We start from the raw sequence: 27627 nt of genomic DNA, 5'->3' as shown, positions 1-27627 counted from the left end.
ACAACCACAATGAAACTGACACTCAAGTAGAAAACTGTGTCCGCCCACAGGAACGGCCCTGCACCAACTGCTGCGATGTAGGTTAAGCACGGAGCCGTGGCTCAGGTCAGCCTCTGGCTTCCACGAGCTTGTGATTCAGTAATAACTGGAAGCACAATTGCTTTTTCACTCACTATTTTTTAACGGTTTATTCATAAAGCAATTTTTCACTTTTCACTTATTTTCAGGCCCTTTCACATCTATCTACTCACAGTTTCTGTCTTGGCTTAACCTTTCTCTCTCTCCCCCACCCTCTCTCTGCTTTATGTTTCTTTATTCCCTTTTTTAAACCTTGAACCGTTAAAACAGCATCGGGGCCTCGACTGCTTTGCTAACCAGAATGTTTCCTTTCAACGTCTTCTTGGGTTCTCTTCATCGGGTTCTCATTCTCTTCTTGAGCTGCTGGTATTTTTGTCCTTCTTGCCTTTTTTTGTGGCCACAAACTTAAATCTTTCCCAGTCTTATTACAAGCATGCCTTTCCTTGGAAAAAAAAAAAAAAAGGACGAAGAAGAAAAAACAAAAACCCACTAAACTAAACATCCTAGAATTCACGGTACTTGACTCTAGCAGAGGTTTTATTTAAGCACAAGCCATTATTTCCATTAAAAGAATCTTGATTCCTTTCAGATGAGCATATTAATTCCTGGGGAAAGTTCATGGTTCTCACAAATTAGCAGGACCTCTGTGAGTCCAATCTCTTTTGCCAAAAGAAGCCACAATAGTTGTTTCCATATAAGCCTGCCCCTCATTTCCATTTTCTTTGACATCTGCTCTCTAAATTACAAATATCTGCCTATAGCAACAGTCAGAGTTCCAAGGAAAACAAACCAAAAGGAAATAAGAGAAAACGATGGAATCTTAGCACGTGAAGAGATGTAATACTTCCGAAAGAGTGGAAAGATAGCCCAGGAAGGACTCCTTCATTTTATGGATCAGGAAACCGGAGGCCCAGGGAAGTTCCGGGACTCTCTTGAGACCACACAGTTTGCTAGGGGCTGAACCAGGACTGGAAATAAGTTCTAAATCCCTGGGTCACTGCTCTTTCCACCAGATCAGGAGCTCATAACCTCAGTTCCTAGCTTGGGTGTATTTCCAGACTCTGGTCCAGGGAGCCACTGAAGAAGGAGTTCAATCACCCCATTCATGCTCCTTAGTGGAGTGGTCTCATAGCAAATTACTATCAGGTTATTTATACTAAAACTGGGGAGGCAAGAAAGGGTGACGTGGAAGGGGATGAGGCTGTGTCCCACTTCCTTCGCCTGTGTGTATGGGACACAGAACTCAAGGGAAACCACGCTGATGGGAAGAGGGAACGTGGAGATGGTCCCTTCACTCCCAAGGAGTAACTACCTTGAAAGGCTGCTAGCCTGGAGGTAGCTTAGCAGAGTGCCAGGTGCTAGGTGACAGTGGTACCATGTCTCATTTTCCATCCCGCTTTGGGATACCTGGGAAGAACTCAAATATGGAATATATGTTCAAATATTTTACAAAATATACAGTACACTTCATTTCATGGTATCACGGACTCTTCCTTAGAATTAGACAAGCTCTCCAGATGTCTTCCACGTATACACATAGTTTCCTAGGAGGCCTCAGGAACATTAAGAAAATTCAAGTTCTCTACTGAAGCCTTTTATCTATCTTGTCCCCACGTGCTTGATCATTTCTAAGGTTGATAGAAATCTTTGAATTACAGACTTAGGAAGGGCTTGCCAGAACATCTTGTACATCCTGTGCTTTCAAACAAGCTGAGTCTTCTCTAAACCCTCCCAGGAAGGAGACTCAGCTCCCTCCTTCCTGTAGAAAGGAACCCATTGCGTTACAAACCCTAAAGATAGGTGTTAGCCTTTGTGATTTAAACCAAAGTTCCTTCTGGTATGGTTTAATTTCATTTCCTTCGCTTTGCTCTTCACTGCAGGGGAGAACAGCTGGTTGCTATCATCCCCAGGTGAATCCTTAAGATACCTAAAATCGTTTTGCCACAATTCCATGAGACAACTGCCTTTTGTTAACACACTGAAGAATTTCTTACCAAAATTACCCATTGGCACTTATCTGTCACTTCCTCTTTCTTTCTTGATGAGGGTAGGAGAAAACGACAAGGTGACTACATTCACATGTATGCTAAATAAAAGCTTCTATCTTAAATTCAGAGAGAAAGAAATGTGTACATGGCCAACTCTGGTTCACTGCTTGTCGCACTTGGAAGGAAGAACAAACTAGGAGACAGTGTGTTAGTTGATGGTATTCTGTGAAACTGGGCATGGAGACTATTTGCATAAATCAGGTTAAAAATAACTTTTTGGAATCTTGCTGTGTTTTTGGCCTAAATTACACGATTAAGACAGTATTGAGATTAAAATCACTTCTCAGTTATTTAAGGAGCTGCTGTCAGCATCACTTTGAGCAAATGGACGTGGGGGTTCTGAGGACTTGAAGCCTGAAAAAGGGTGTGATAGAAGGCTTATCCTTGAGTCCTGAAACATTTCCTGCAGCTGCAGGACACCCAGAAGTGGACTCGAGAGGTAGCCGTGCCCAGAATGACCTGATTTCTTCTGGCCAGAAGTTGATAATGAAATGGACAAAGAGCTCCATGTTCTCCTAAAGGAAATAGCAGTGTCTTCTGGATTGGTTCAGTGATCACATTCTATGTAACTTCTCTCCCATTTATTAATTCTTTTAGCTGCCACCCCCCTGTGGCACAGCCTTCCTTTCTAGATCAGATTATCCTAGAGGCCTGGTTTTACATTAGAAATTCTCCACCATGTGCCTCTAATTACTTTCATTTCTCTGCTCTGGCCTTTTCCCATTATCTCCTTTTAAAGAAGGCTTCACACACACACACACACACACACACACACACACACACACACACACGAAGAAATAAACTCACTTAAACTTATGGGTACTAAATTGGTTTCCTGTCCCCTAATGGAAAAAAAATCTAGAAATTTGCCCATAAACTCCCATGGAACCGTATATTCTGTACACTCCCTTATGGTGGAGAATTGAATGCATCATTTCTGAACAGAGCTTTTATTCTAAGGAGAAACTCAGAAAAACATGATGTCTTCGGTCTCGCCTTGCCTTACAAACAGCGGCATGAAGCCTGGATCCAACAGCATGGATGTCAGCTTGAGCTCCCAGTGAATATTATCTTTTGATGTAACGTTTCATTAAACAGCTAAGACCACAAGTGTTCCCAAGATATATAACTCTCAAGAAAAAAAGATATGCTTTGCCAAATAAAGAACCATGATTTATGGCAGTAACGGTTACACTCTGGATCTTATCGGGCTTTGTTTTGAAAAATTATTACCATAATGGTTCTGTAGAATTTAGTAGTACAACCAGCACCATTTGGCACGTTTATGACAATAGGGTTCTGGTTTTCTTAACTCCACAGTTATATGTTGGCAACATTTCAAATTCTTGGCACAGATGTTTAAGTGAATGTAAAGAAAAAACATTAAAAAAGAAAATCAGGCAGTTTTGAGTATCCGAATGTAAGAAGGAGCATTATTTTCTTAACTGCAGTTAGGAGGGGCATGGAATAACGAACTTGGTAATGGATGACACGGTTAAGTACGAAAACCATTTGCAAAGGGCTTTTTAATTTTTTTCGTTGAGGGCAGTGACACTTTTCTAGAAGCATCTCTTACTCACATCTGCCAAATGAGGCTCAAAATTTATTTGTGTCTGGAGACAGGTTTCTGCTCGAACAGTTTCTGCTTGAGCATCAGCGGACAAGAAAGTAGACCCATTCTCACCACATGACCATCGGGACTGCACGGCAAGACCACCGTGACCCCTGGGTTTCGCACTAACAATGCCCAGATTCTGGTAAAATAGAAGCTTTCTTGAAATTCATTTTAAATGAACAAGTAGCGTATCTACCTTCCGGGTCAAGACGTGAAGGAAAAAAACTACCAAGGGATGTCAGGCAGGAAGACTGTGCAGAAGCACAAAAGATCTTATTCCCTGTGGCGCGTTCAGTGCTTGCTATTGAAGCGAAAACGCTGTCACTAATGGGCAAAGTCTTCCTCGCCTCAGCTTCCCAGGGCTTCCCCAAGGCCCCTCACCCCTGAGCAGACTCAGTCTCACACACACACACACACACACACACACACTGGCACACAGTGCCCCATAGGAAGGCATTTCTGGAATTGATTCAAGTCTTCCTAACCTTCCCGCCACCCCAGGCCCAACTAAGTAAAACAAACAAAAGTCCAACAAAAGTAAACAAATCTTCCCCATCTTGGAATACTTTCCTTAGAGAACACTTTTATAGTTCATGATTAAAGAAAAATCTTATGCTGTTATGACAGAGACAACAGATCAACTCTTTAGACCACTCACAAGTGTAGTCCCCGATGGAGGTGGGAGATGAAGGAGTCATCACTGGGGGGTGGGCGAGGTGGGAAAGAGGCAAATTGTGTCACCTTCAAAATTGGTTCTGGGGCCACCCTCTCGGTGTGGTTAAGATGTCGCTCACTGGCCCTTCACTCAAGACACTAGACAAGCATTGGTAAAGCATGAACATTTATATTTAATTTACATTTTGACAATTTGCACATAAATAACAATGTAAACCAGTATGTAAACATAAGATAGTTTGTTGTTCTAGCAAAGTAAAAAGCCAGTAACTTTGGTCAGTTTTAACTTTGAGTAGAAGAAAAAAAAACAAAACCACTGTTAATTGTGGGCTCAAAGTTCACATGTAAGAGGCCTATGAGGGAAAGTCAGAGGATAAAGAGAGGCAGGTTTCAAGCCACTGTGCAGGTCTTGGTAGGAATTCCCACACGTAAGAAAGCCCACAAGGGAGAAAAGAGAACAAACGAGTGGCTGAGAATAGAAAGTATTTGGTGTCCGTGTCAGTGTGTGTTGCTTTGGTTCACCTACAATTAAGGACTGCGTTTGTCAAACACCGATACGTAAAAAATTGTCAGTTTTGCAACTTACAGATTGGTAAGGCTCTTAGGTTTCCCTGGGTTATCCTAAATTTGTTTGTTCTTTTCTGCAGGTTGACCTGAGTCGCCAAGAACAAAATGCTGACTCTATGAACCACGCTGATTAGTGATCGGTCAGTGACGTGCGCAGGAGGGAGAGGGAGAGAGAAAAGCTACAGTGGTTAAGGGAGTAATACTGGGATTTTTATTCCTGTGAGTTGGGTGGGACACATAATCATAATGTGGCAAGACAAAAATAAAGCCATCTTAGATCGTCTTTAACAGGAAAAAGCAACGGATCTCTTTCTCCCTGGTTGTTACGCGGTCCCCACTTTTGCAACAAGGTTTTGGGGTCTCTTACACCAGCAAGGGGGTGCCCAAGCTCCCCAATGTGATTGTGAGGTCATTGAGCGTTAAGCAAAGTCTCAGAAAGGGTTCGATTTTTTTTTCCTTAGAAAAAGTAGGTTCTTTTACATGGTTTGGCTCACAATTTAAGTGGTTATAAATATATTATATATATACACGGTATAGTGGTATAAATAGATTTATAAATATACATCATTCTTTGCTACACCTTGAATGCTGACAGGTCATCTTTGGGCTTAGCAGAGTAAAAGATAGAATGGGACCCATTCTGTCTTTCTGGAGCACACTTACTTTCCTCTAGTAGCAAATCATTAGGTAAGACATCATTTCCTGCACTACTGGACACACTTAATGAGGTAATTGTTGTTGAACACCTTTGCAATGCCCTCTCGTCTTCAATTAAATTAACCATAAAATGCAAAAACACAAATACTGAGGAAAATTTGAGTTTTACAGAAAAAAATACAATTGATGTGTTGGGGATAGGAATGTTCGTTACCCGCTTTGACCCTAAGACAACGAGAATACCCGTTTTTCGTTTTTTTTTGTTTTTAAAGTGTGGCCTGGGCCTATCTACCTCAATCCTTCCTGGTAAAGCACCACGTTTGTGCAACTTTGACACAACAACAAGAAACCAACAACAAAAACAACACCCAGATTCAAGCTCCCGAACCTCACACATACAATGACACCTGTGCTTTGGGAACATTTCTCAGTGATTTTCAACATGGCATTTTGTCTTCTTCACATTTTCAGATAATACATTGGGATGCAAAAGTCCATGACCGCCCTGGATGGTCACATGACTTTGGGAGGGGGGTGGCCCTGCTTTTTGGAGAGGAAGACAGGTTGGCAAAGCCTTCTTGTCACCTTTCTGGTAAATCTGTGGCTGGGAAAAAAAAATCTCAACTATCTACAGAAACATACAAGAGTCCCTTTCTTGTTTCTTCTACTAAAGTTATTATTGGGTAATTCACACATACCCCCAAATTATACAATGCTGTTCATATATTACAGTCCTACGAATTAATACATCAACTGTCTAACTCTGGCCATACCAACACCTCGTTTTCAAAGCATTATCAGAGAGGGAGGTGGACTGAAGTAATGTATTTGTTCACTAACTCTTAGGTACTCACACAGATGTGCAGAAATTATCTACAAAGAATGGCCACAAGACAAAAATATAACATTTATACTCAAATTACAAGGAATTGTTCCAGTCATTGTAAACTTTTTTAATTATTGCTTTTTGAATGATAGATAGTATAATAAATTATGAAGGATTATCATTGAAAAAATAATTATGGCTAGGCAATAGTCTTAGCAATGGGAAGGCTATGCAAAATATCCACACAAATATTCAAAATACACAGGTTCAAATATATAGATGGGGATGTAAATAAGTATATATAATATGTATATATATTGTCTTTGCCTCATTTTTGCCCTGAGATTTCAGTAACTTTGGAGTTCCTTCTTTAATTCCAGAGAGGTGAGGGGACACCGTCTGCCATCAGGAGAGCTGTGCAGAACCGGAATTATGTACAAGCATTTGCCATAGGCACCCTGACTTGCCAAGTCATAAGTTAAGAAACAAAACAAAACACTTTTTGTTTTCCGAAAATCTTAAGGATCCATTGGTTCGACTGTTTCTTGTTTGACCTTTACAGGTCCCAGAGGTAGTGGGTTGCTGTGAGGCAACTTCATGAGGGACGGGTCTGATGACTCATAAAGGCCACACCCCGAGAGGAGGCCATTCCCCATGTTTCTTTGCAAAGATACTTTCAGGCCAGTTTCTTCTTTCTCTTTTCTGACCACAGCCAGAATCTCTTTCTCCACCACAGAGGTCACATCGATGTTGTCCTCCATGTCCTCGAGCCGGTCGGCATTATCACTGAGGTCAAACTTTTCGATCTCTTCGTTGATCCGGGTCAGGTCTTCCAAAGGCAGCCCCGTGGCCGGGGCCACAGGGCAGTTCCCCTTTAGGTGCACCTTGAGGCTGCAGAGATGGATGTAGCTCTTGTGGCAATGGGCACACTTGTGGGGTCGCTCCCGGGTGTGGAGGCGCTTGTGGAGTTTCAGGTGCACAAACTGGGTGAACTTGGCAGGGCACACCTTGCACTGGTAAGGTTTCTCTCCCGAGTGAAGCCGCAGGTGGGTCTTGAGATTGCTGGTGCTGCTGAATCGCTTGTGGCAAACCTACATATGGGCAAACGGGGCAAAGGAGGGAGATGGGAAGACCAGAAGATTAAGAGATGCCAATGGGAGGGGCAAGCTTGCCAACCAACGCCCAGCAACGAGGGACACGAGACGCCTCCCTGTGGCACCTATGGTGTGGCCTTAAGCAAACAAGGCGACGTGGGCACACAGAGCACGAGGTGCTGTTTATTTCCCCTACCATTTTCCACCCACTGGAAGATGGCTGTGTCATTATCTCAGTTCATGAGCAGGGACAGGGCTGTCAGCCTGTGGGAGGGCAGGATCCTTGCTCTGGTTTCAGCTATGAGCTACATGACACGGGAGAGCAACTCCTCAGACATTTTCTACAAAGGTCAAGGGTTCTACCCAGAAAACACGGCCCACCTGGCACTCATGCGGCTTTTCTCCCGTGTGTACCAGGTAGTGTTTCTGTAGGTGGGCGAGCTGAGTAAAGCCCTTGTTGCAAGTCTGACATTTGAACGGCCGTTCTCCGCTGTGCACTCTGAGGTGGACCTGGAAGGAAGCCACACGCGTTAGCTCTGCTCTCAGTCGGCTGGGAGCCCGACCATTTCTGTTCAAGGATTCAGGCACTTATGATGCAAACATCTTAAGAAAAGCATCCAGACAAAGTCTTAAACAGAACACTTTGTTTAGTTTGAGCTGAAGGAACAAAAGTCACTGGCTAGCAGGGACTTTCAACTGATTTTCTAGCCCCATGATTTTTTTATCCAGAAGAAACTCAGGGGAAAACAACTAACTTGTCCCAAGCCACATAGCCAGAAGTGGCAAAAGGAAAGTAAAAGCCACACTGACTAGTCCCAGCCTGGGTCTCATGCCGTTGAAAATGCAATTTATAACCTGTGGAAAGGAAGCTAAATACCACATGTATCTACACTCACTGGTACAGGGCCTGGCAGACAATTGGACTGCTCTATTTCGAGGCCTACCTTCAGATTCGAGAGCTGGCCGAAAGTCTTGGCACAGACGTTGCATTCATACTTAATCTTGCCATTCTGCTTCTTCAGGGGGTAGGGAAGTGTCTTGTAGCCAGTCATGTTTCTCTTGTTTTTAATGAGATTCATGGCTTCATCACTGCTGGGGGCTGCCATCGCCACTGAGGTAGCTTTGGGCTGCACCACGTGCTCCGACGTGGCAGCTGTGCCCGCAGTCGGGGACCCACTGGTGGGGCTGCACGCCTTGTCCTTCATGCTGGCGGCGGCCCCAGTGAGGGAGAAGGCACTGTGGGGCGCCGGGACAAGCACCTCTCGGGGATGCTCGGGCTGAAGCAACCTCCGGGCTCCTTCAGAGGGCAGCGAGCTCGGGAGCGAGGCTGGGTTGAGCATGGGGTGAGGCAGGCTGCCTCCCCCGAGGAAGTTACTGTAGACAGGGTACAGCCTTGGGAAGAGGCCAAAGTTGTTGATGCTGTTGATGTTGCCCACGGTGCTCAGGCCATTGCAATTCATGCCATAGGGGGGTAAGAGGAACTTGGGGTAGGGAGCATTGTAGGAGGGGATGAAGGCTGATGAGAGGTGGGGAGGAGGCGCGTAGCCAGGGTAAGAGCCCAGACCTTCGGTGCCATAGGGAGCGTTCAAGTAGCTGTAAGAGTCCCGGGGCTCCTGGAAGCCAGGAGCCAGGGGCGACACCGTGGTCCCTGGGCTGCTGTGGGGGCTGGAGCTTTTGAGGCTCTGGTCGGGGCTACTTCTCGCTGACGGACTCGGTGTTGTGGAGGACGGAATGGGTGAGTGAGTGATGTAAGTTGGCCTCTCCATCCCATAGGCCAGGGAAGCTTTCAAAAAGTCTTCAGGCAGAGGGGCCCGGATCGGGTAGACCACCCGTGGGTAGAAGGGCACCTCGGGGCTCCCGTTTTTCCTGAAGTCGTCCGTGTCCTTTTCTGAAGTGAAGGGTGAAATGTTCGAACGGTAGAAGTCCTTTCCTTTGGAAGGGTTGGAGTCCAGTTTGAGGATCTCTTTCACGCTGTACTCTCTCTTTGGGACACTCTTTGGGCAAAGTTCATTCTTCTCAGTGCTCTGCTGCTTAGGATGGCTCTGTGTTTGTGCTGAAAGAAAGAAGGGTGGTTACTCAGAGGGGCGGAGAGAACTGAAGTGAAATTGCCTATCTTGCTCACTCCGGGCAAAACTTAGGCCCCAGCTGGCCACAAGCAAGAGACACCTGGCTTCTCACCAGCCCCTCATTCTAGAGGGCTCGGGGCCACTCAGTCCAAAACGCAGCTCCATTTGCTTCTCAGTGAAACGGGGACAATGACAGCGTCGATCGAACAAATAGCCCTATTTGGACTCTTTCGTTTCCGCTGGTAAAAACCTTATGATAGAAAAGTGCTGTTCAAGCCACAACAGGAGCACTTCCATTAAAAGGAGGTGGAAAAATAGTGGGGTGGGGGGTGTCATAGGTTCATAAAAGTCATTCTGATGTTCACAGTTTACCTAAAGGAAATTAGCACTCTGCGAGCTAGATGTGAAAGATTAAGACTCATTTCAAGTAACAAGCAGTCATCAATTTTCGCCTTGATTCTTGTTTAATACGAATTTGATAAAAGCCTATTCAAACTGCCTGTGCCAAATAGATTAGCAACGTGGATGCTACCCCTTCCCCCTGATTTGCTGACAACATGAGAATTTCATCAAGGCTTTGTCTGTTCTAACCAGGCTCCCAGCAATGCTGTCCCCTGGAATCATAAGGCGTGACACAGTCATCCGTGCCAAACCACAACAGGCCCTTCCCAAGCCAGTTCAATTACTTAGAGCACCAAAGAAAACAGGCAGCGAAGATGAAAGCATTTATTCCAAAAGATGGCATATTATTACTTGGTAAGTATACTATTTAGGAACAGCAGCAAAGAGGAGGAGAGTTCCAGGCTCTCCAGGCCATTGCCAGCCCTGCCTCTGCAAACACCCAGACCAAACGATGCCTTCAGGAAAACACCCGTCAGAGCAGGGAAAGCCCAAAAATCCCGGCTCAGCCTGCCCTGGCAATCAAAAGCAAAATACAGCCTGCTTGGACGGAGCCGTGGTTATTGGAGGGCAGGTACTGCAAGCCTGCCCGAGGACGAGGAGCAGGTTGAATGCATCCCCATCTGTGTGTACGGATGCCCTGAGAGGCAGGAGAGGTCTTGGCCACAGCATTAGAAGAGGACAGGTTTGGGAGACCATGCTGAAGCCTCTGTAAAAGTACCATCTGTCGTCTTAAGAAAAAAAAAGTCCCTGTTTGATTAAACTGAGAAAGAACTCCAGGCTTGATATCTGATAGGTCTAGAAATGAACCCTGTGGAACTCCAGATTCTGAACTCTTCAAATCTATTCTCTAGGCTGACAGGCTTGAGAGATTCGATTCCAGTTTGAGAGCCCCGCAGAGAATGTTATCTCCTGCTTGCTGTTATCAGTTACTCCTGGGTGAGCCAGCAGCCCCAGAATAAACAGGGCCCGGATGCTATCAGGGAAGATGCCGATGGGGGCAGTGATGGAAAGCTTGTTGAGGGAGAGGGATTTCTGAAGCCACTAAACCAAAATAAATACCCCCTTATCAGGCCAATATCAGTCTTTCAGTGAGGCCCAGCAGGCAGGAAGTTCAAATTGTCACTTTTGTTTTTTAAAGCTGAAATGGTAAAGAGAGAGAAACTGAGTTGGAAAATGATAGGCAAGGCATCTCACAGCCAGAGGAAGGAATTTTATGGAGGTGAAAAAGAATGATTTGGAGACATCCACAGAGGCCCACGTTAAAAAAAAAAAAAAAAAAAAAAAGACATCTCCCTAATAAAACGAAAATACAGAAACTTCACCGTCATAACTTTCTGCCATTTTTATGTGGCAAATTACATTGAAGTCTCATAACTTTTCCTGTGGCTTCAATACTCCCTTAGTTCTAAAATTCAACAAATGAAAGCCATAAGGAAAAAGTTTAAGTCCATCCACAGCACTGTCCCCCCTCTCTTTAGTCAAGTGTCCCTACTAAGCACCTCGATAATTCGATTATTGAACTGAAACAAAGCTAACGATTAGGCCAAGAAGCAAGAAAGCCGGAATTTACAATTTTCTATGCAAAGTATTTATTTAGCACAGTGCCCGATATATAGGAAACCCACAATACATGTTTGCTCTCTCTCACGCCTTCCTAAAAATAAATTTATATCTTCTTCCAAGACACTATCTGGGGGAAACGCTAGCCCCACTAAGATGTTCTGAGGTGGAAATCATGGAGTCTATATGAAGGCACATTTTAAAAAATCCTCCTTCAGCAGCTGACTAATCAGCGGAGCTGGTGTCATTTCTGACTCTCCCACTCAGCAGCAGCTTGAGTTAACATGAAAAAGAAAATCAAGATCTGTTTTTGTTCTTAAATCTTAAATGGCTGTAGGCGGACGGAGTCATTTCAAGAGTGAACTGCTTCTGAAGGCTCTGAATGGCTTAATTATGCCGACTCACATTTTCGATCTATAATAAGAACCCCCAAGACTACAAGAAAGAACCTAGAAGTTCTGCAGTAGGCAAAACAAAGTCTGTTTTCAACTGAAACTGAGAAAGCAGATTAACATTTAGAAGTCTATAATTTGGTCAACTGTTTTCTAGATGGGCTAGTTAGATAGATAGGAAAAAAAAATACCAAAAAACTTGGTGGGGTAGCAGTCAAACTTAATAGATCTTACTCCTTTTCTTTTGTTTAAAAAAATGCCAATTTGTGATTTCTGGCTAGTTATTTTCCTTGGCCTCAGTTTGCTCTGAATCTGTCCTCAAACTCTACCGACTGAACCATCATGGCCATTAGAAGTGCCCACGGAGACTCTGGCACAGAACTCGGTTGTGCTTGAAGCGCAGAAACCTAACACAACTCACTGGAAGACACAATCTACCTATTAGGCCTGATGAAATAGTGGAAATTTTCCTGATCGGAGTCTCAATCATCAGTTACCACACCTAAGACAACTGGTTTCACAATCGGCAGCAGGAGTGTTGGCTTAAATGTGACTGGTTATTGTTAACTCTCATTCTTTACTAGGAAAACCAGACAATGAAAGTCCCAAAAAACGTTAAACCACCATTTAGAAAAAATTCTGCATAAACAAAAAGGGCTATTTGAGGGAACAAAGGTGTCACTGAACAGTAGACATGAAAGTGGCTTCTGAACACAAAGCACAAGCACTCAAATCTTAAAATATTGTGCAAAGCCTTTTGTTGGAGGAAAAGGCAAGGCCTTTAAAATCTTTCTCTGATTGGCAGAGAGGGAGGGAGTATACAAAAAGCTCCGTGGTTGGTGCAAAGTCACTGAGATGGGTCACCTCAAGTGGAGCTACTGCTTACAAAAAAAAAAAAAAAAAAATCAAAGACTTTCTCTGAAGCCGTGAATGATTAAGCTGAAGGAACGTGAGGAGACCCTCCAGAGGAAGTGAGTTGCAGTGCTGAGAAAGTCAGGAGGGAGCAGCACATCTTCCTGCGGGATGCCCCGTTGGAAGATAAGTTGTCTTTCACCACCAGGCCCTCAGCACCGGGCCTGGCACATCCAGATGGTGAAACAGCTGAAGGGCTTCTGGGATGCCTGGAACTAGGGATATGAATGACCTAGACTCTCGGGAGCACTGAAGAGATGAGGGAAAGGAACCACCACGTTTGGCCAGGGCCTGATCATACCCAGCGTGCTCATGTTGGAAGACAGTTTGTCTCCAAATATTCTAAGACTTCTTCCTGACGCTCAAGGGTGCACTGTGTGTGTGTGTGTCTAAGGAGCTTGAACACAAATTTAAAAGGTGATTCTATGGGGGAGCTCCTTAAGCTTTCATATATAGCCCCAGCTTTTCAGAGAACTACAAACACAGTCTCGAGGTCACAGGGAGACCTAGGTAGTGTGGGACGAGCGCCAAGTAGCCATAGGGTTGGCTTATACCCAACGAGGATAAGGAACTGGTTTGTTAACCTGTCCTAAAGTTTAAATCAAAATTCTAATTTATGTTAATATTAACATTCATTCCAAATGTCTGAAAGGTGATCTGTGACCTAAAACAATTTAGCCTTCAGATAAAGCCAATGGGACCACATGTCAACGATGGATGAATCTGGGTAAAGACTATGTAGGAATTCTTTGCACTATTCTTGCAACTTCTCAAGTTTGAAATGATATCAAAACAGTTACAAAAAACTTCAGCATTTCAGTGCTGAAACTTTTAAACCAAAAGGAGCTAAGGTTTAAAATTGCTTTAAAACTTAGTAGTCTGAGAACACACAACCATAGTTACAACAGGTTGGAATTTTCTGGTAATTCTTAAGTCATTCATGGAGATCACTCGAGAATGACTAAAATAAAGTAGCCCTTTGCAATGAGGTCATGATAGCAACTTTAACCAAATAAAAAAGTAAAAGGTTATAAACCTAAGAAACTGAGAATTTGTGAAGATAAACTGATAGGCGGCTATTGTAATACTGATCAGGAGATCAGATGATTAGGTTTTTACCATAAGGAAGGAAGCTAAGATAGAAAATCTTTAGAGTTACCCATTTAGAATAATATTTGAAAAAATTATAGCTGTGAGTTTTTCTAGAAACAATCTCACATGTTCCACATCAGACTATAACTTGATAACCAAATGTGCATGTCTACATTATTTCAATGCACATTTTAAGCACCAGCAAATTACCACAAACCAGGCAGTCTGTGGTACACGCGGCAGTGCTTGCATACTTGGCGTGTCAGGACCAATCTCCATTATACCCCTCCCTGCCCCCTTTTGAAAAGATTAGAATTGGACGTTTATTTCCTTCCTTTAACTTTCTGAATTAAATACTCAGAGTAGCTCTTAAGATTTTTTAAATGATCAAGTTTCCTAATAGGGAATAGGGACTAAAAAATTTTTTTCCTCTTCCTAGTCCCTAGTTTAAGCCACCTACTTGGCCTAAACAGATGAAGCCATATAATTAAACAACATGTTATTAGCTCATAGGGGCAGAACTGACATTGCTGGCATTTTTTATTTTTTTGTTCTGTAATCCACTTACTGAGATTCATCATTGTCAGCTCTCCGGGATAAGGGTAGTGAAGCCTTTCCGCAAAGTCCCGGCAATACCACACAAGAAGCTCCTGGTTGGCAGGAATAGGCTTAATGGTGTAGAAGTAGATGTTCATTCCGTTCTGACACGCAGCCAGGTTTTGCTCCCGGGCAGAGTGCGCCGGATTCACATAGCGCATCCAGTTGCTCTTCTCCTCCTTAAAGCCGTCGATGAAGTGGTGAAGCTCCCCTCTGGAATAGATCTGTCCCAAAGAGAAGACACACGTGTAAAAGAAAGCCAGACCCAAAGCAATGGAAAGCTTCCACGGCACCTCGAAGAATAAACACGGCAAGTACCCTGTGTGATTTCTGGTCCCCTGTTGCCTAGCTAGAAAAAGAACCAAATCGGTTTAGCCAGAGTAGTCTTGAATCAGCAGAAATGAGGGCGGAAACAGGTAAGGCACATTTTGTCAGTTACCTTTTCCATTTCAGTTTTATGGTCTTTTCACGTGTGGGGGAAAACAACAGAAGAATGAAACACAAGATTTCATTTAAGGAGCTGCTTCAGACGGGTTAAACTACCGCAGAGTACTACTTTTGCCAGAGCAAAGAATGGCAAATGGGCGACGCTACCAACTTCAGTTCTGATTATGCTGACTTTGAATGCTTTGAGTCACTGGGTAGAAGACCAAGCCGACTGAGTACGTCAAACCACCGAGTCTCCACTTTTCTATGGCCCCTGTACTTGCCGTTTCTGACACCCCCGCCCAAGGCTTCAACTATGCAAACATCCTCCACCCCCAAGCCTCCAAGTCCACAAGTAACACTTGCTCATATGAATACTTGGAACCTGGCCTTTTTGTGGAAACACTGGGTGGGGCAAAGGTGAACTTCACCTGCCATAACAAAGTGAATACCGGGCCAGAAGCCAGAGTTTGACAGTCTACTGAGAAGTCACTTTTCCTCTTGATAAACAGGTTGGGCCTTGTGCTTTTCTTTCAAGTCAAAGAAGGGGAGAGAGAACCCTCTTATCTGTGAGGAGGTTGGCTAAAATGTCACTCAGAGCCACAGGCATGAGTTTTTGGAAAAATAGGAAGAAACGTCGCAAGAAAAGAAAAGGCAACGCAAAATCAAGAAATCAAAGTTTGCCCTATGGTAATACTCCTTCTGATTAACAGATGCACTCAGGCCACTGGGTAAAAAGGCGAGGTAAGAAGAGGAAAAATGAAAATACACATTCCTACTGAAACTACTTTATAAACTCCTTCCCCTTCCACAGAAAGTTTCTCTTTCTCCCTCTTTTTAAGACCTACCACTTTTTCTTCAGACTTAAGATATTTCCATATAATCAATACCTGGTTATCTGCAACTTGTGGTCTCCAAGTAGTTGGGCACTGTTCGTAGCAGAAAGTTTGCTCTAACCCGACAGACAGCAGGTTACTGCTTTATCCTTAGTCACATACTGACTATGTCAGTCTATAAATCGTTGCTGTCTTTCACTCCAACGTTATCAGAAACGAAAAGGAACTCTGTCCCTTTAACACGCGCAGTAAACACCAGAATCACTTTCTTTTAAGAGTAACTTCCTGTAAATTGTGAAGGGGGAAATACATGTGGCTTCATCAAAGCAGCTTGTGAGAGCTTTTGCGGTGTGTTTTGTTAAGAGAAAATGGAACAAGGCTGGGTGAATTCTGCTATCAAGTTTGTTTACTCTGATGTGCAAACTTCCAGGAACACGGGGTTCCATCTCTCTTGCACTCTTCGCTGGGCGGAAACTGCTTTCTAAAGCTACGGGTATGCTGATTCCAGTCAGCCTTCCTCGGACTACAATTTACTGTATACTCGTTTAAAAACAGAAATGTCGATGCCATGAAGTCACACACGCACACACCCACCAGAAAATAAAATAAGGCATACGTCAAATAAACACTGCTCCCTGTCACCTCACTGCATTTCCATATATTATCAGGAAGATTAAAAACGTGCTGACTCATAGTACAGTTACAAGAAATGTCACTGGTTTCTCAACTTGAACATCCCTTCTCTTCTTTGACTGTGTAATTTGCATGAAACTTTTTCTTTCCTCACAACAGATGTTCATATTCCTGCCAGCCAGATCAGGATGCTTTTAACAACATGTGGGAAGTTATCTCCTACAGTATCCTTTGCATGTGAAAGACTGATTCAAATAAATCCTCCCAAGGAAAGCATTTCACTTACTTACAGTCAATCTTTAAGGTACCAGGGCACTGGGACAGAGATAGGAGGGTCTCGAGTATTCTTGCCTTTTTTCAAAATGATCATGCATTAATGAGACTTACCCTGGAGTGTCTTCATTCACACCTTTAATGCCAAGAGCTACACACCTCCATGGCTCATTTCTGAGAAGGCTTTATTGGCAATAAAGGCAAAAATGCCCTCATTTACATTTTGCCCATTATAAGTCACGTAGTAAATATATTTTAAGCATGAATAGTCATTAAATAAAAAATTGTGAGCACACCATTCTTAGCGAACAATTCTGAGTCCTCTCTTTTGCTCGGTAAACAGTAAAATAAATTTCTAAAAACACAAACTTCCTGGATTATAAAAAATCTTGTTTCTTAGGAATAGCTTCTGAATGATCCCCAAACAGAAGTCTTTTATAAAGATAGTTGTCCAAAAGACATAAACGTTCTAGGTAAATATTGACCAAAGTAAGTATAATCCAATTTTTGTTGTTAACATGCAGCTGTTTCTTAAAAGAATTCAAATAATGGTTCCCTAGTAGTCGTGTACATTTTAGGCAAGTATATACAAAAAAATTACTTTTAAATGTAGTAAGCATATCTCTATTTTTCAATTGAGGAAACTGAATATCCTAGAGAGAGCTATGGGAAGATGGAAAGCAGTCTGGTTTTTTCTCTGCTCACTCCTAATTCAGGATCTTTTTACTCAAGGATTCTGTCTAATTAGTCCACCGTTCTAACCCTGATATTCCAAGCGAAATTGTATTGGCCAGACTTTTTGGCTGGATGTTATAGGAAAGCTTATCATCTTGGATGATCGTAAGCATTGTCCTTCTGCTATGGGAGTGACCTACATACTGTCAAATCCAATAGTTTTATGGTGCAGATGCATTTCAACAGGACTAGTCCTGTGGTCCATTTCCATTCCCCTAGTGCCATCTTCCACCCATCCTTCCTTAATGGCACTTATATTTTCAAGAGAATTTATTTATGATTACTCTTCCATTCAATTAGAGTTAACTCAGCAAGAAATCAAGAAGGGGCGACATCTAAGGCTTGGTGACTCATTACTACTTCCTTGCAGAGAAATGCAAATGAGCCTTCCCTTGAAGCAAGCAGCAAACTGTTTCCTTTCATCACAAAGCTCTAATGAATTGCAAAAATTAAGATTCACATATAGTCCATATCTCTAGCCCTAACCACCTACCTATAGGCTCTGTTTCCAGGACCAGACATTTAACCAGTTTCATCATGCTTAGAATTCCCTATGCCCATGGGGACCCTGAATACTTGTGGTGAGCCCCAGGACAGGTTGAAAAAGGAAGTGACCCAGCAATTCTAGCTCCACTTTTTTCCGTAATACATAATGAGTCTGGGACATTTTTCCCTACTTACCCGCCAAAAATATTTCCTGTTGGCGTTCTTGGGAACTGTATCATTGTTGTAGATTTCACCTATTAGAGGTCCAAAACGGGTTCCCTTTGGTATGTATTCTTTACTCACCACTCCAATAACCTAAAGGGGGTAAAACATACAAAACAATTACTTTAGCTGTAAGATATTAACCAATCTTTTTATTTCAACAAATGGAATCGTCAAGTGGCAATTCAACCAACAATGATGAAATTACGATAGGGAGAGCAGGCATTAACGGTGCCTACATAATTAACAAAGAGCTTCACCTTAGGGAAGACCACCTTTTAAAGTTCCAGATCATAAGCAAATACTCAACCAAGCATTAAAATAGTCTAGAGGATTATTCTCCAGTGACTGAGGGTCCTTTATTTCTATTATTACTTTCTATGCTAGAAGAACAGAGAGGGTAACTATTCTGTTTTAGAGTAACAGTCAGATACTGCAGAATAGGACCGTCAAGATCTGACCTTTTCAGTCCGCTCTTAGTTTCCTATTTCTCCTTCTCCCTCAAACCATAAACACAGTGTACTTGAGGGGAATAAAATAGTTTTAACCTCAGAAACCAAAATAACGCTCTTTGGTTGTTCCACAAAGGCCTAAGGAACCAGAAACCAAACACATTATCATATTTTTTTCATTCCAGATGAGGCTTTTTTTTTTTCATAGCTTGTACATTCTCTTTAACAAATAAAGGTCTTCCAAGTAACTTTGTTCCTCTCTAGCATCTTCTACTCAACAGTGGTCAAAAGTCTTCCTCTGAAATGAAATTTATACTGAGGAGAGCTGTGGGTTCTAAGATCTAAGGAAATGACCTTCTCAGACTGGATGTATCACACATTTTGACTTTGTAGGGCCTTACTAAAGAAACATGTTAACTATGCTGGTTCCTCCTTGATCGTAAATTTCTTTAACGGAGTAAAAAAAAATTACCAACCACGAATCAGGAAGCAATTCATCACTATTCAGAAGAACTCCTCTGGAAGGAGCCCTTTACAACATTTTGCAGTTAGTTTTGTTTTGGCTTTTATTCACTCGCTTTTCCACTTTTATATTCTTCTCATCCAAAACAGCCTATGAATTACGTACTGAATACCTTACTGAAATGGACCAAGAGGGGAGGTAAAAGATAATATTTATTTCCAGTTTTTATTATCCCTGGTGGCTCCTATGTAATTGTGTACCTGAAACAGTAGGCCCAAATATTCCAATCAATAAATGTCCACAGTGGAATCCAAAATTCTGGTTATGATACACACTGATACCCATGAAATCAAGAATTTAAACCCCTGTTTAAAACGGATACAGACTGAGCACACCTACATGGCTGTGTCAGACCAGTCTTTCTCATGTACATTTCTTATCAACCAATGATTTTTTTTCTAACAATTTAGTATGCAATATACAAGCCAATGGAGCATAACCCGACTGGAAAGACAGAAAAAAAGCAAATTTCCTATACCTAACACAAGTTGAAACAAGGTTGGTGAGCTAGAGTGTTATTTTTGGTCCTTTATGAATTTCTGGCAGAGAGCTGAAAAAAGCAGATGTTCATTTCATCCTCCTCCTCTGCATTCATTTACATTTATCTGCCCTTTCGATAACAGTTTGTCGTTATTGGTATTTGTTGGCAGTACAACTAGTGGGCACAGGAGTACCTCAGAATAGTCTTGAGATAAAAGCAGATATTAGAGCTGAAGCAGACTTAGCAATTCAGAGGCTCATTGCTTATGATACATTATTGAACCTAATTAATTGGAAAAATTCATGGAATTGACTTCTATGACACGCAAATCACTTGGCATTCATATTTGACTGATTATTCCATAATATTAAAATGACAAACAAGAAAAACAAATAATGTCATTTGTTGGTGAGCCAATAATTAGCAGTTGATATTTTCAACATATCCACTTTAAAGCAGTAATTTTAAGAAAGGTACTCAACTGGTTCATCAACTTTGTTTTAAATTACAGTCTCTTGCAGACAGCCTCTCGGGAGTCAGAGCTTGATTACCAACAGGTAGCATTACATTGAGCTCAGGGTTTTCTTCCGAATAGCCATTCTTTAACCTACGAGCCTCTTGGTCTTCAGTTATCAATCTTACACTAAGGAAGCACATTAACATTTCCTCATGCTCAAAAAGAAGTCAACTAGAATCTTGTTCCTACAAATGAATTTGTGGAAAACATAAGCCACCCAACACCTATCTGAGCACTGCTATGGGCCCATCACAGGGGAAGCTACGAGGCAGTGCTAGAAATAGCTCTTGCCATTCATCACCCTACAAATGCAATTCAGCAGGCAAGACGGGAGAACAATTAAAAAGAGGGTCTGTGGTGGAAGAGGGGTCTATGAATATCCTCAAGCCCCAAACAAATAAAAGAGCCTCGATATTAGATTATCTTTACAAGGGGACAGAACCCTAATATTTTAAGTTCCTATTACACAGAGCCATAAGGTACATACAAATTCACACATATGGATAAACAGAGACACGAAATCATACAATTTTGAGGTTGGAAGGAATTGTGTAGCTTATTCATCATCTATACCCATTCCCAGCCTGTACTCCAATACACAATAAACAACTTCATCTCACATCCACGTCTGAGACATTATTCAAAGAGGACATAAGAGGTGCAACTTTAAGACCAGGTAACCGTGGAGGGGCGTAGGAACTGGGGTTGTTTGTAATGGGAAGCGGAAGACCAAGTCATAGCTCTCCCTCTGGGCCTGGAAAGACCCAGACGTGAATCTTAGCCAGCAACATTCTACCTCGGAGCAAGCACATGATACAGAGGGGCCTGGAGTGTGCCTTGAATTTTGCAGTGCTAAAAAGACGAATTAAGAACGTGTTCACCTCGCTCAGAAAGGAAACTTCACTGGAACTGACCAGGGTCCTAAAGAATGACTGCTGGGGACAGGATGCTGTGTCCCTTCCCTAAACCTATCAGCTAGAAGATGGGGGCCTCAACACTCCCTTGTCCCCAGCTCCTACACGGTGCTCATTCTGTGTGGAGCTGACCCCTCCGCCACCTGGGCAGGTTTGTTTCCATCATGGCTTCAGTGACAGAACACACCCTGACGTCTGTGGCTTCCAGACAAAAAACAGGGCTTGTTTTCCATTTTACAAAATGAAGATTTCACAACTTAGAATAGGTTGAGTGGGGATGCTGAATGAAAGTCAGAAGCAGGGAGAATATGTTTTTTTTTTAAAGCAAATTCCTCCTTGAGGGACTACTATACACACACACACACACACACACACACACGTACACACACACACACAGAGCAGTGGGTTTTAAGCAGAAACATCACTCAGGTCTAAATGTGGTAGGAACATCCCCACCCCAAATTACCTTAAGACCATTTTAATTACTAGCTATCTCTCCCCCCTCCCGGAGTCTCCCCCCTCATAAAAATGACTCATTCCATTAAAATTCTATTTTGAATATAAGGATATTTGCATTGAGATAACTACAACTCTGTGGTGGACTAAGACTTCAGCCTGTAATTCACCCCATTTTTTAAAAAGGGGTGGAGTGAATCGAGATGTTTTTGGAAGGTTTCCTCCTTAATTATCTTTATATTAAAGGAAACAAGGTAACACATCAGTAGTTTGTCTCCCAAATAAAAGGCAGTATGAAGAAGAGGGAATTGTATGTTACGGGGAGATACTTTTTACAGATGGCTTGAGTTAATAATGGACTTCAATCAAAATGGACACTGAGTGAGTCGCCTGTGGGCCTGATGTTTCTCACCACACGACTTCAGGAGGTCAGACTCACAGAACCACAGCGCCTCGTGAATGCAAGCAACCTCAGTACGGGCTACTGCTTCTAAAATATAAACGTTTAACTTGATCTTTCTGTATTCAAGTATTCATAGAAGATTATTTCAGGAGGACAAGGGGAAAATCCCCCTAGAAGAATAACCTATCAGTTAAGAAAGTTTTAAACGTTTTGAATAGTATGTCTATATTTGGTTTGAGTTCTGGAAATAGGAAGTAAGAACCACCTCATTAAAAGTACAGAACGATTCTACACCAAATCTAAAAATGAGGGTCAAGATCAGAAATATGGTCTGTATGTTTTGTTTTTAAACCAAAAAAAAAAAAAAAAGGTGCTGACACATAGCACAAATTCATAATGAAAAATGGTCTTGTTAAAAAAAAATCCCCAAGTCTGTCAGCACAACAGTACATAATGTTAAGCTCTTCTGCTACTTAAATGAACACGTTTAAAGAAGGGCAAGATAAATCAGTCAGATAAAGACTACACGTACGAAGGTTTTTTTCCTATTTCCATAGCTCGTGGGACTGAAAGGGCTAAGTGAATAATGATACAGTAAACATTTCATCAATCCTGAAGGTGTCTGTTCTAGAACTGGTTTGCAGCTATCTCGATGGCTCAATTCCACAATCCTCTTTCACCACCTTAAGGGAGCTGTCCTTTCCCAAAGTCCAAAAAGGCAGAAAGGAGAAACAAAAAAACACAGGTACAAATTCCAGAGTAAGCTTAAGACAGCATGACATTTAAGTTGGCTTTCTGGTTGTTTTCATGATTAGGGACTGAAGATGTACTATTTTATTCAAGTGTTTCAGTTAAACAAAGTATGGGAAAATAGGCTAAGAGAACCCTGATTTCTTACTAGGTTCGTTCTGAAGGACCGTCTTTGGGAATATAGGCACTGTGTGGCTTTTTGGGTGCTGAATACACTGAAATAGGGAGTTACGTGTGCACAGAAAAAAAAAACCAAGCTTAATAAAGGATCAGTCTGAAACATGTTAAGACGATAAATAAAACCACAGTGACACCAAGAGGGGCCAGTGTAGCATAATCAAGAAGCAGTGGCTGGGAAAGTCAGAAGAATTTTGCTCCAAGTCTGGCCTCTGGCTCTCACTGTACACTTTGAGTAAGTGACTATCTTTCTGAACCCTGGACCAAGTGATCCAACGGCATTACTTCCCTTAATTATGATTTTAAGTAGAATGATGGAAATTGAAAAACTTAAGCTAAGAGCTGAACCGAGGATAAGAACATTATAGAATTAAAAGGCAAAGATGACCCACAGAATGGAGGTCTTTATTTCAGTCCCAATGAGCTGGACAGGGCAACACAGCACAAATGAATCCTACGAACAAACCAGTATCTGGTCAAATGCGATATGCTAAAAAACACACTACAACTTTTAAAGCCACAGCCAAACTTTAAATACCCAAACAAATCCTACATTGATTCCATGGGCCACATATTAAGAGACTTTCTACTGAGAAGAGTGTTACTTTCAGAAAGAGGTATAATTAAGGTTGACCTCTGGGGTTCAATTTTTGGTAACGTTCATGTACAAACACACTTAAATTTTGCTTTTTATAAAATCTGCCTCCACTCTCCCAGCAGGAAAAAAAAAAGGTTGAGCTTTAATGAAGCTCAAAGCAGAGTTGCTCTATTTAATTTCAGACAGCTGAAGTCTGCCCCCCAACTAAAAACACTGAACTCAGACACACAAACAGGAAAGAGACACGGTATTTCCCAAACAGGCTGCCCGACTCCTTCAAATGCTGTTTCTTGGGGAAGGAGGAAAGCGGTCTGATACAGCTGGAATGAATCGTCCTAGTATCAAACTATGAATCCTGACAGCAAATGATCCCCTTTCCACTACTTTCTGAAGGCAGTAATGGAACTGACAGTGACCTGTGGTAATGGAGAGGGGTCGATTCCTTCAACTGAGCCCAGTAGTAGACAAGTTAAGAGCCCCTACAGTAGCTGAATTCTCAAAACAAGAGGTGGTTCTGCAAGTTATTTCACAGCTAAACATCACGCCTCGCTCTCATCATTATATAAAAGGGTAAACACAAATCCTTTGCTCATTCCAAGTTCGGGGTTTCAGCCCCTTTGAAACAACAAAGAGTGCACCCACTTCAGAGGCCAATAAGGAATCGGCCTGCCAGCCTGGCCAGAGGAAAGGAGCAGCCACAGACAAACGGTGGTTGGCTCTGAGCTCACCCGTTCAGAGGACACTTTTACATGAGCCTCTTCTTGATTTACACCATCACTTCAGTTCATAAACACGTCAAGGTTAGGAGAATATTTTTAGAAACCCAGCTAATAAAGCTGGCTCATTAAAAAGAATAAAGCCATCTAATGACCAAAAGGAGACAAAAGAAACAGGAAAAACTTTTTTTCTAAGAAAAAGTTTTCTCTTTCACAAGCTATTGTACAATGGCGGGACGAGGGCCAGTGAGTCCAGAGTGGCCAGTAGCTTTCTGGAAGCTCACTGACAATTTTCCCCACCCCGTGCTGTAGTTCAGCTTTTCCAAGACGTGTCAACTTGCCAAAAGACTGAACTGTTTACTAATTAGTATGGAACAGCAGAGAGCTGGAGGAAGTGCAAGGGGACCAACTTAGGGAAAGAGAAAGCAATGAAAGAGGTGAATTAAGTGATCAATTATTTACTGATACTTACAGATTGCCACAGATATACGAGGCCTCAAGGGCAAGTAGGGAGATTTGGGGGCAGGTGCCAATCTTCTACAGCAATAAACCAGAGGCTTACCTCTTTGCTGTTTGCAGAATGTTTGAAAAGCAGATTCCTTGGTAAGGATGCCTCTGCCTGGACCGAAGTCCCTCCGTCAGCGCCAGAATCCCAGGGGTGGTCATTCACAATGTATGTACACTTCTCTTCAAACTCAGCCTCTGTCCACAGAGTCATATCTGCGTCCTCCATGTCCATTTTCATGGTCCCCTCGGTCCCCTCTGCCAACTCTTGAAACCTCACAGCACTGAAACTACACTTCGGGGCAGCCTGGAAGAGAAGAGGCAGGCCTTTAATCCCCATTGTCCTGTGGCTCCCTCGGAGAGGTTATGACTAACACAGTAGTCTGGAGACTTTAAAAGCAGATGCAGAGCGCTGGGTACAGTTGAGTAAGAGCCAAAAGCCGTATAAAGAAGATTGCCTTGAAGAAGCAAGGTCTTAAAATGCTCCTCTTAGATTAAAAAAAAAAAAAAGTGTAGCAAATTCACTGGGGAAGAAAGAAAAAAAAAAAATGAACAGAACCATCTCAACACTCCCTGGCTTTACCTCTCACAGCAGAAAAATGTTGTGGGCGCTCAGTCCTATGTCCCAGATCGCCTGGGGTCATGGCCGCCAGACCCTCAGCGCTATGGAAAAGCTGCCTCAGAAAAGTGTCACAAACAAGGAGAGGAAGAGGAAGGAGCTCTGTCTGCCTCTGAATGAAGCTAAAAATGGAAAGCGCGTGTGGTGCAGGAGCGGAACCCAGCCTGCCTTTTCCAAATGGGGAAGACTGAACTTTCCCACCAGCTCCCAACGCAAAACAACTTTCAAAACAACTCGTGCCCCCACCCCCCCTGCTGCCGCTCTCTTTTATCCTCTTGCGTGGAACACTGAAAAGGGCTGCATCCTGCCAGCATCACTGAGCTGCAGCCTCTCAGAAAGCGTTTGGACCACAGGAAAAGAGGAGGAAGAATGGGTGAAGGGGGAAAGCTCCCCGAGGATTCTTTGACTTGTGGGCATCTGACGACAAATGGAAAAAGCAAAAACAAAACACAAAATGGTTCAATAGAATTCCCTGGAGAGAATTCCTTTTAGGAGCCCTCAGCTACAAATAGCACTTTCCATTTAAATCTGAAAGTGGACATATTCCCAGAAGTCACTGATGTGTTACAGTTTACTGTAACTAAAGTTGTAACAAATACAGAAGACTACCAGGAGCTTCCACTTGAAAATTGATAAGGATTTTCCGGCAAACTCCCCCTCACACGCAGGAAAAGTGCTTTCCAAAGGAAAAAAAGGTGAACAACTTCTGAAATGTTTTCCCATATAGATATGTTTGATAAAAAGTAGGAACATGGGTATCATCCCCATGTAAGAACGTCTCCTCTTAAGAATAAACATCACACTCTGTGAAGTCCTTCAAGGTAGCTTTTACATTCTTCTATTTTTTTTCCCTAAACATCATGCTCTTTTTTTAAAAAAAGTCAGATGCCAAGTTGTCCTTCCTCAGTTACAATGTAAACAAGCTTATTTGTATTTAGTTCCAACATACAGAGTCATGATGCCAAATAAATGTTAAAATAAAACAAAATTTAAAAATGAAGCCAAGCCGGCGTAGTTACTTTGTATGACGGGGGGGTGGGCAGGAGCCACTACCGAAATTTCAACGAATTGACAATGATGCCTAGAACTGAAAGGGTTAATGATTCATAAGGAAAAAAGTCTTATAAATGTTTGACAGTTCTAAGTGCCCTAAAGCAGAAGCATTTCTGGTTTCTACTGAGACTACGCTAGCAGCAAAAAAAAAAAAAAAAAAAAAAAAAAAAAGTTTTCAGATCAATTTCAGAATTAAAAACAAGATCAAGTTCCTTACCAAGATCGTACCCACACGTTTTTCCAAGCCAATATCCAACATCTGAGATGAGTGTCGCTCATCGCTACACAGTCCGCATTTCCTCCGCGTCCCCCCGCGGGTGAGGACTGACGCGCACCTCGGCGGTGCCTCCTTTTCTACGGCCGCCCGGGCGCCCGCGTCCCGGCTGTCGGCGGCAGACAGGTGCTGCGCGCTGCTCTGCCTCTGCGCAACACTGGAGGGCCGAGTGTCACGGCAGCACTTTCAGTCTGTGTTAACCAGACCGGCGGCTCCTTTCCCCTCCCTGCTGATTTCCCATCCCTCTGATTCACTCCCACCAGCGCCTGAAGAGGGGGCGTGGCCGCACCTGGCTCAGCCCAGGGCTTTCCCCCGGATTGCGCGCCGCCAGAGCTTCCTCTCTCCGCATGTGAATTTCAACATTTACTTGGAATCTTCCTACTTCCCTTTGAAGGCGCTTAACCTCAACGTTGACTCGGGCTGTATTGTATTCTAAATACTCCAGACAGCCCTCCTTCCTCCTGAGGCTTTCTAAGGGGGCGCACGTTCCTTAAATCAAGGGAAGCCTGAAAATGACCTAAAAATGTTCTAGTTCCTCGCTTCCAATCCACAGTTTACCGAATACACAAAACTTACTTGAAAAGAGCAAGTGAGATTATTTTTGCGTCTAATGTAATAAAATGTAGCTGTCTGGTCCTCAAGCTGTTGCCCATGAAATAAGTTTTCGCACAAAAAAAGTTGTAAGCTTCCTTTTCTCCTGCTAACTAACGTCCGTTCGAATTTGGCAGAACTAACTTCCCTCTTTCAACTATTTAGTAAACAGGGAATTAGGAAAAAGTTATAATCCTACAGATTACAATTTCTTTGCCTTTTCTCTCCACCCCAAGACCCGAAGCCAGACTTCCGAGGAGCGTGCACGCGGAGTGTGGAGCATTACCGGTCTCAGTTAAAGGGAATGTTGAACTGGTCACTAACAAGTGGAAGGCAGACGGAGGCAGCAATTAGTGGGGCTCGTTCGGAGCCCTGTCCGGCTTTTCCTCTAGCCCCCGTCAGTCCTC

At 42.8% G+C, this 27627-nt stretch overlaps 1 protein-coding gene across 4 annotated transcripts; it reads right to left on the bottom strand.

Moving 5' to 3' along the window:
• Positions 1 to 4569: 4569 nt before the first annotated feature.
• Positions 4570 to 27282, bottom strand: PRDM1 (PR/SET domain 1). 4 transcript variants are annotated; one of them, XM_070556769.1, is made up of 9 exons: positions 26573 to 26777; positions 25254 to 25260; positions 25103 to 25169; positions 24742 to 24995; positions 18166 to 18285; positions 14553 to 14805; positions 8505 to 9613; positions 7942 to 8070; positions 4570 to 7557 (listed from the first exon to the last, which is right to left on the bottom strand). In XM_070556769.1, exons 1-9 carry the CDS (start codon positions 26632 to 26634, stop codon positions 6985 to 6987), a joined length of 2574 nt encoding a protein of 857 aa, XP_070412870.1. In that variant the 5' UTR covers positions 26635 to 26777; the 3' UTR covers positions 4570 to 6984. The 4 variants fall into 4 exon arrangements, with proteins under 4 accessions (XP_070412870.1, XP_008515075.2, XP_008515074.2 ...); XM_008516853.2 differs by lacking the exons at positions 25103 to 25169; positions 25254 to 25260 and having other exon boundaries at positions 24742 to 24990; positions 26573 to 27282; XM_008516852.2 differs by lacking the exons at positions 25103 to 25169; positions 25254 to 25260; positions 26573 to 26777 and adding an exon at positions 25267 to 25501 and having other exon boundaries at positions 24742 to 24990.
• Between the last annotated feature and the right edge of the window lie 345 nt (positions 27283 to 27627).

This window comes from Equus przewalskii, chromosome 9 (genome assembly GCF_037783145.1).
Source record: "Equus przewalskii isolate Varuska chromosome 9, EquPr2, whole genome shotgun sequence".
Lineage (NCBI taxonomy): Eukaryota > Metazoa > Chordata > Mammalia > Perissodactyla > Equidae > Equus > Equus przewalskii.
The sequence above is the reverse complement of the archived record's forward strand: the minus strand, read 5'-3'. Positions and strand labels throughout refer to the sequence as shown.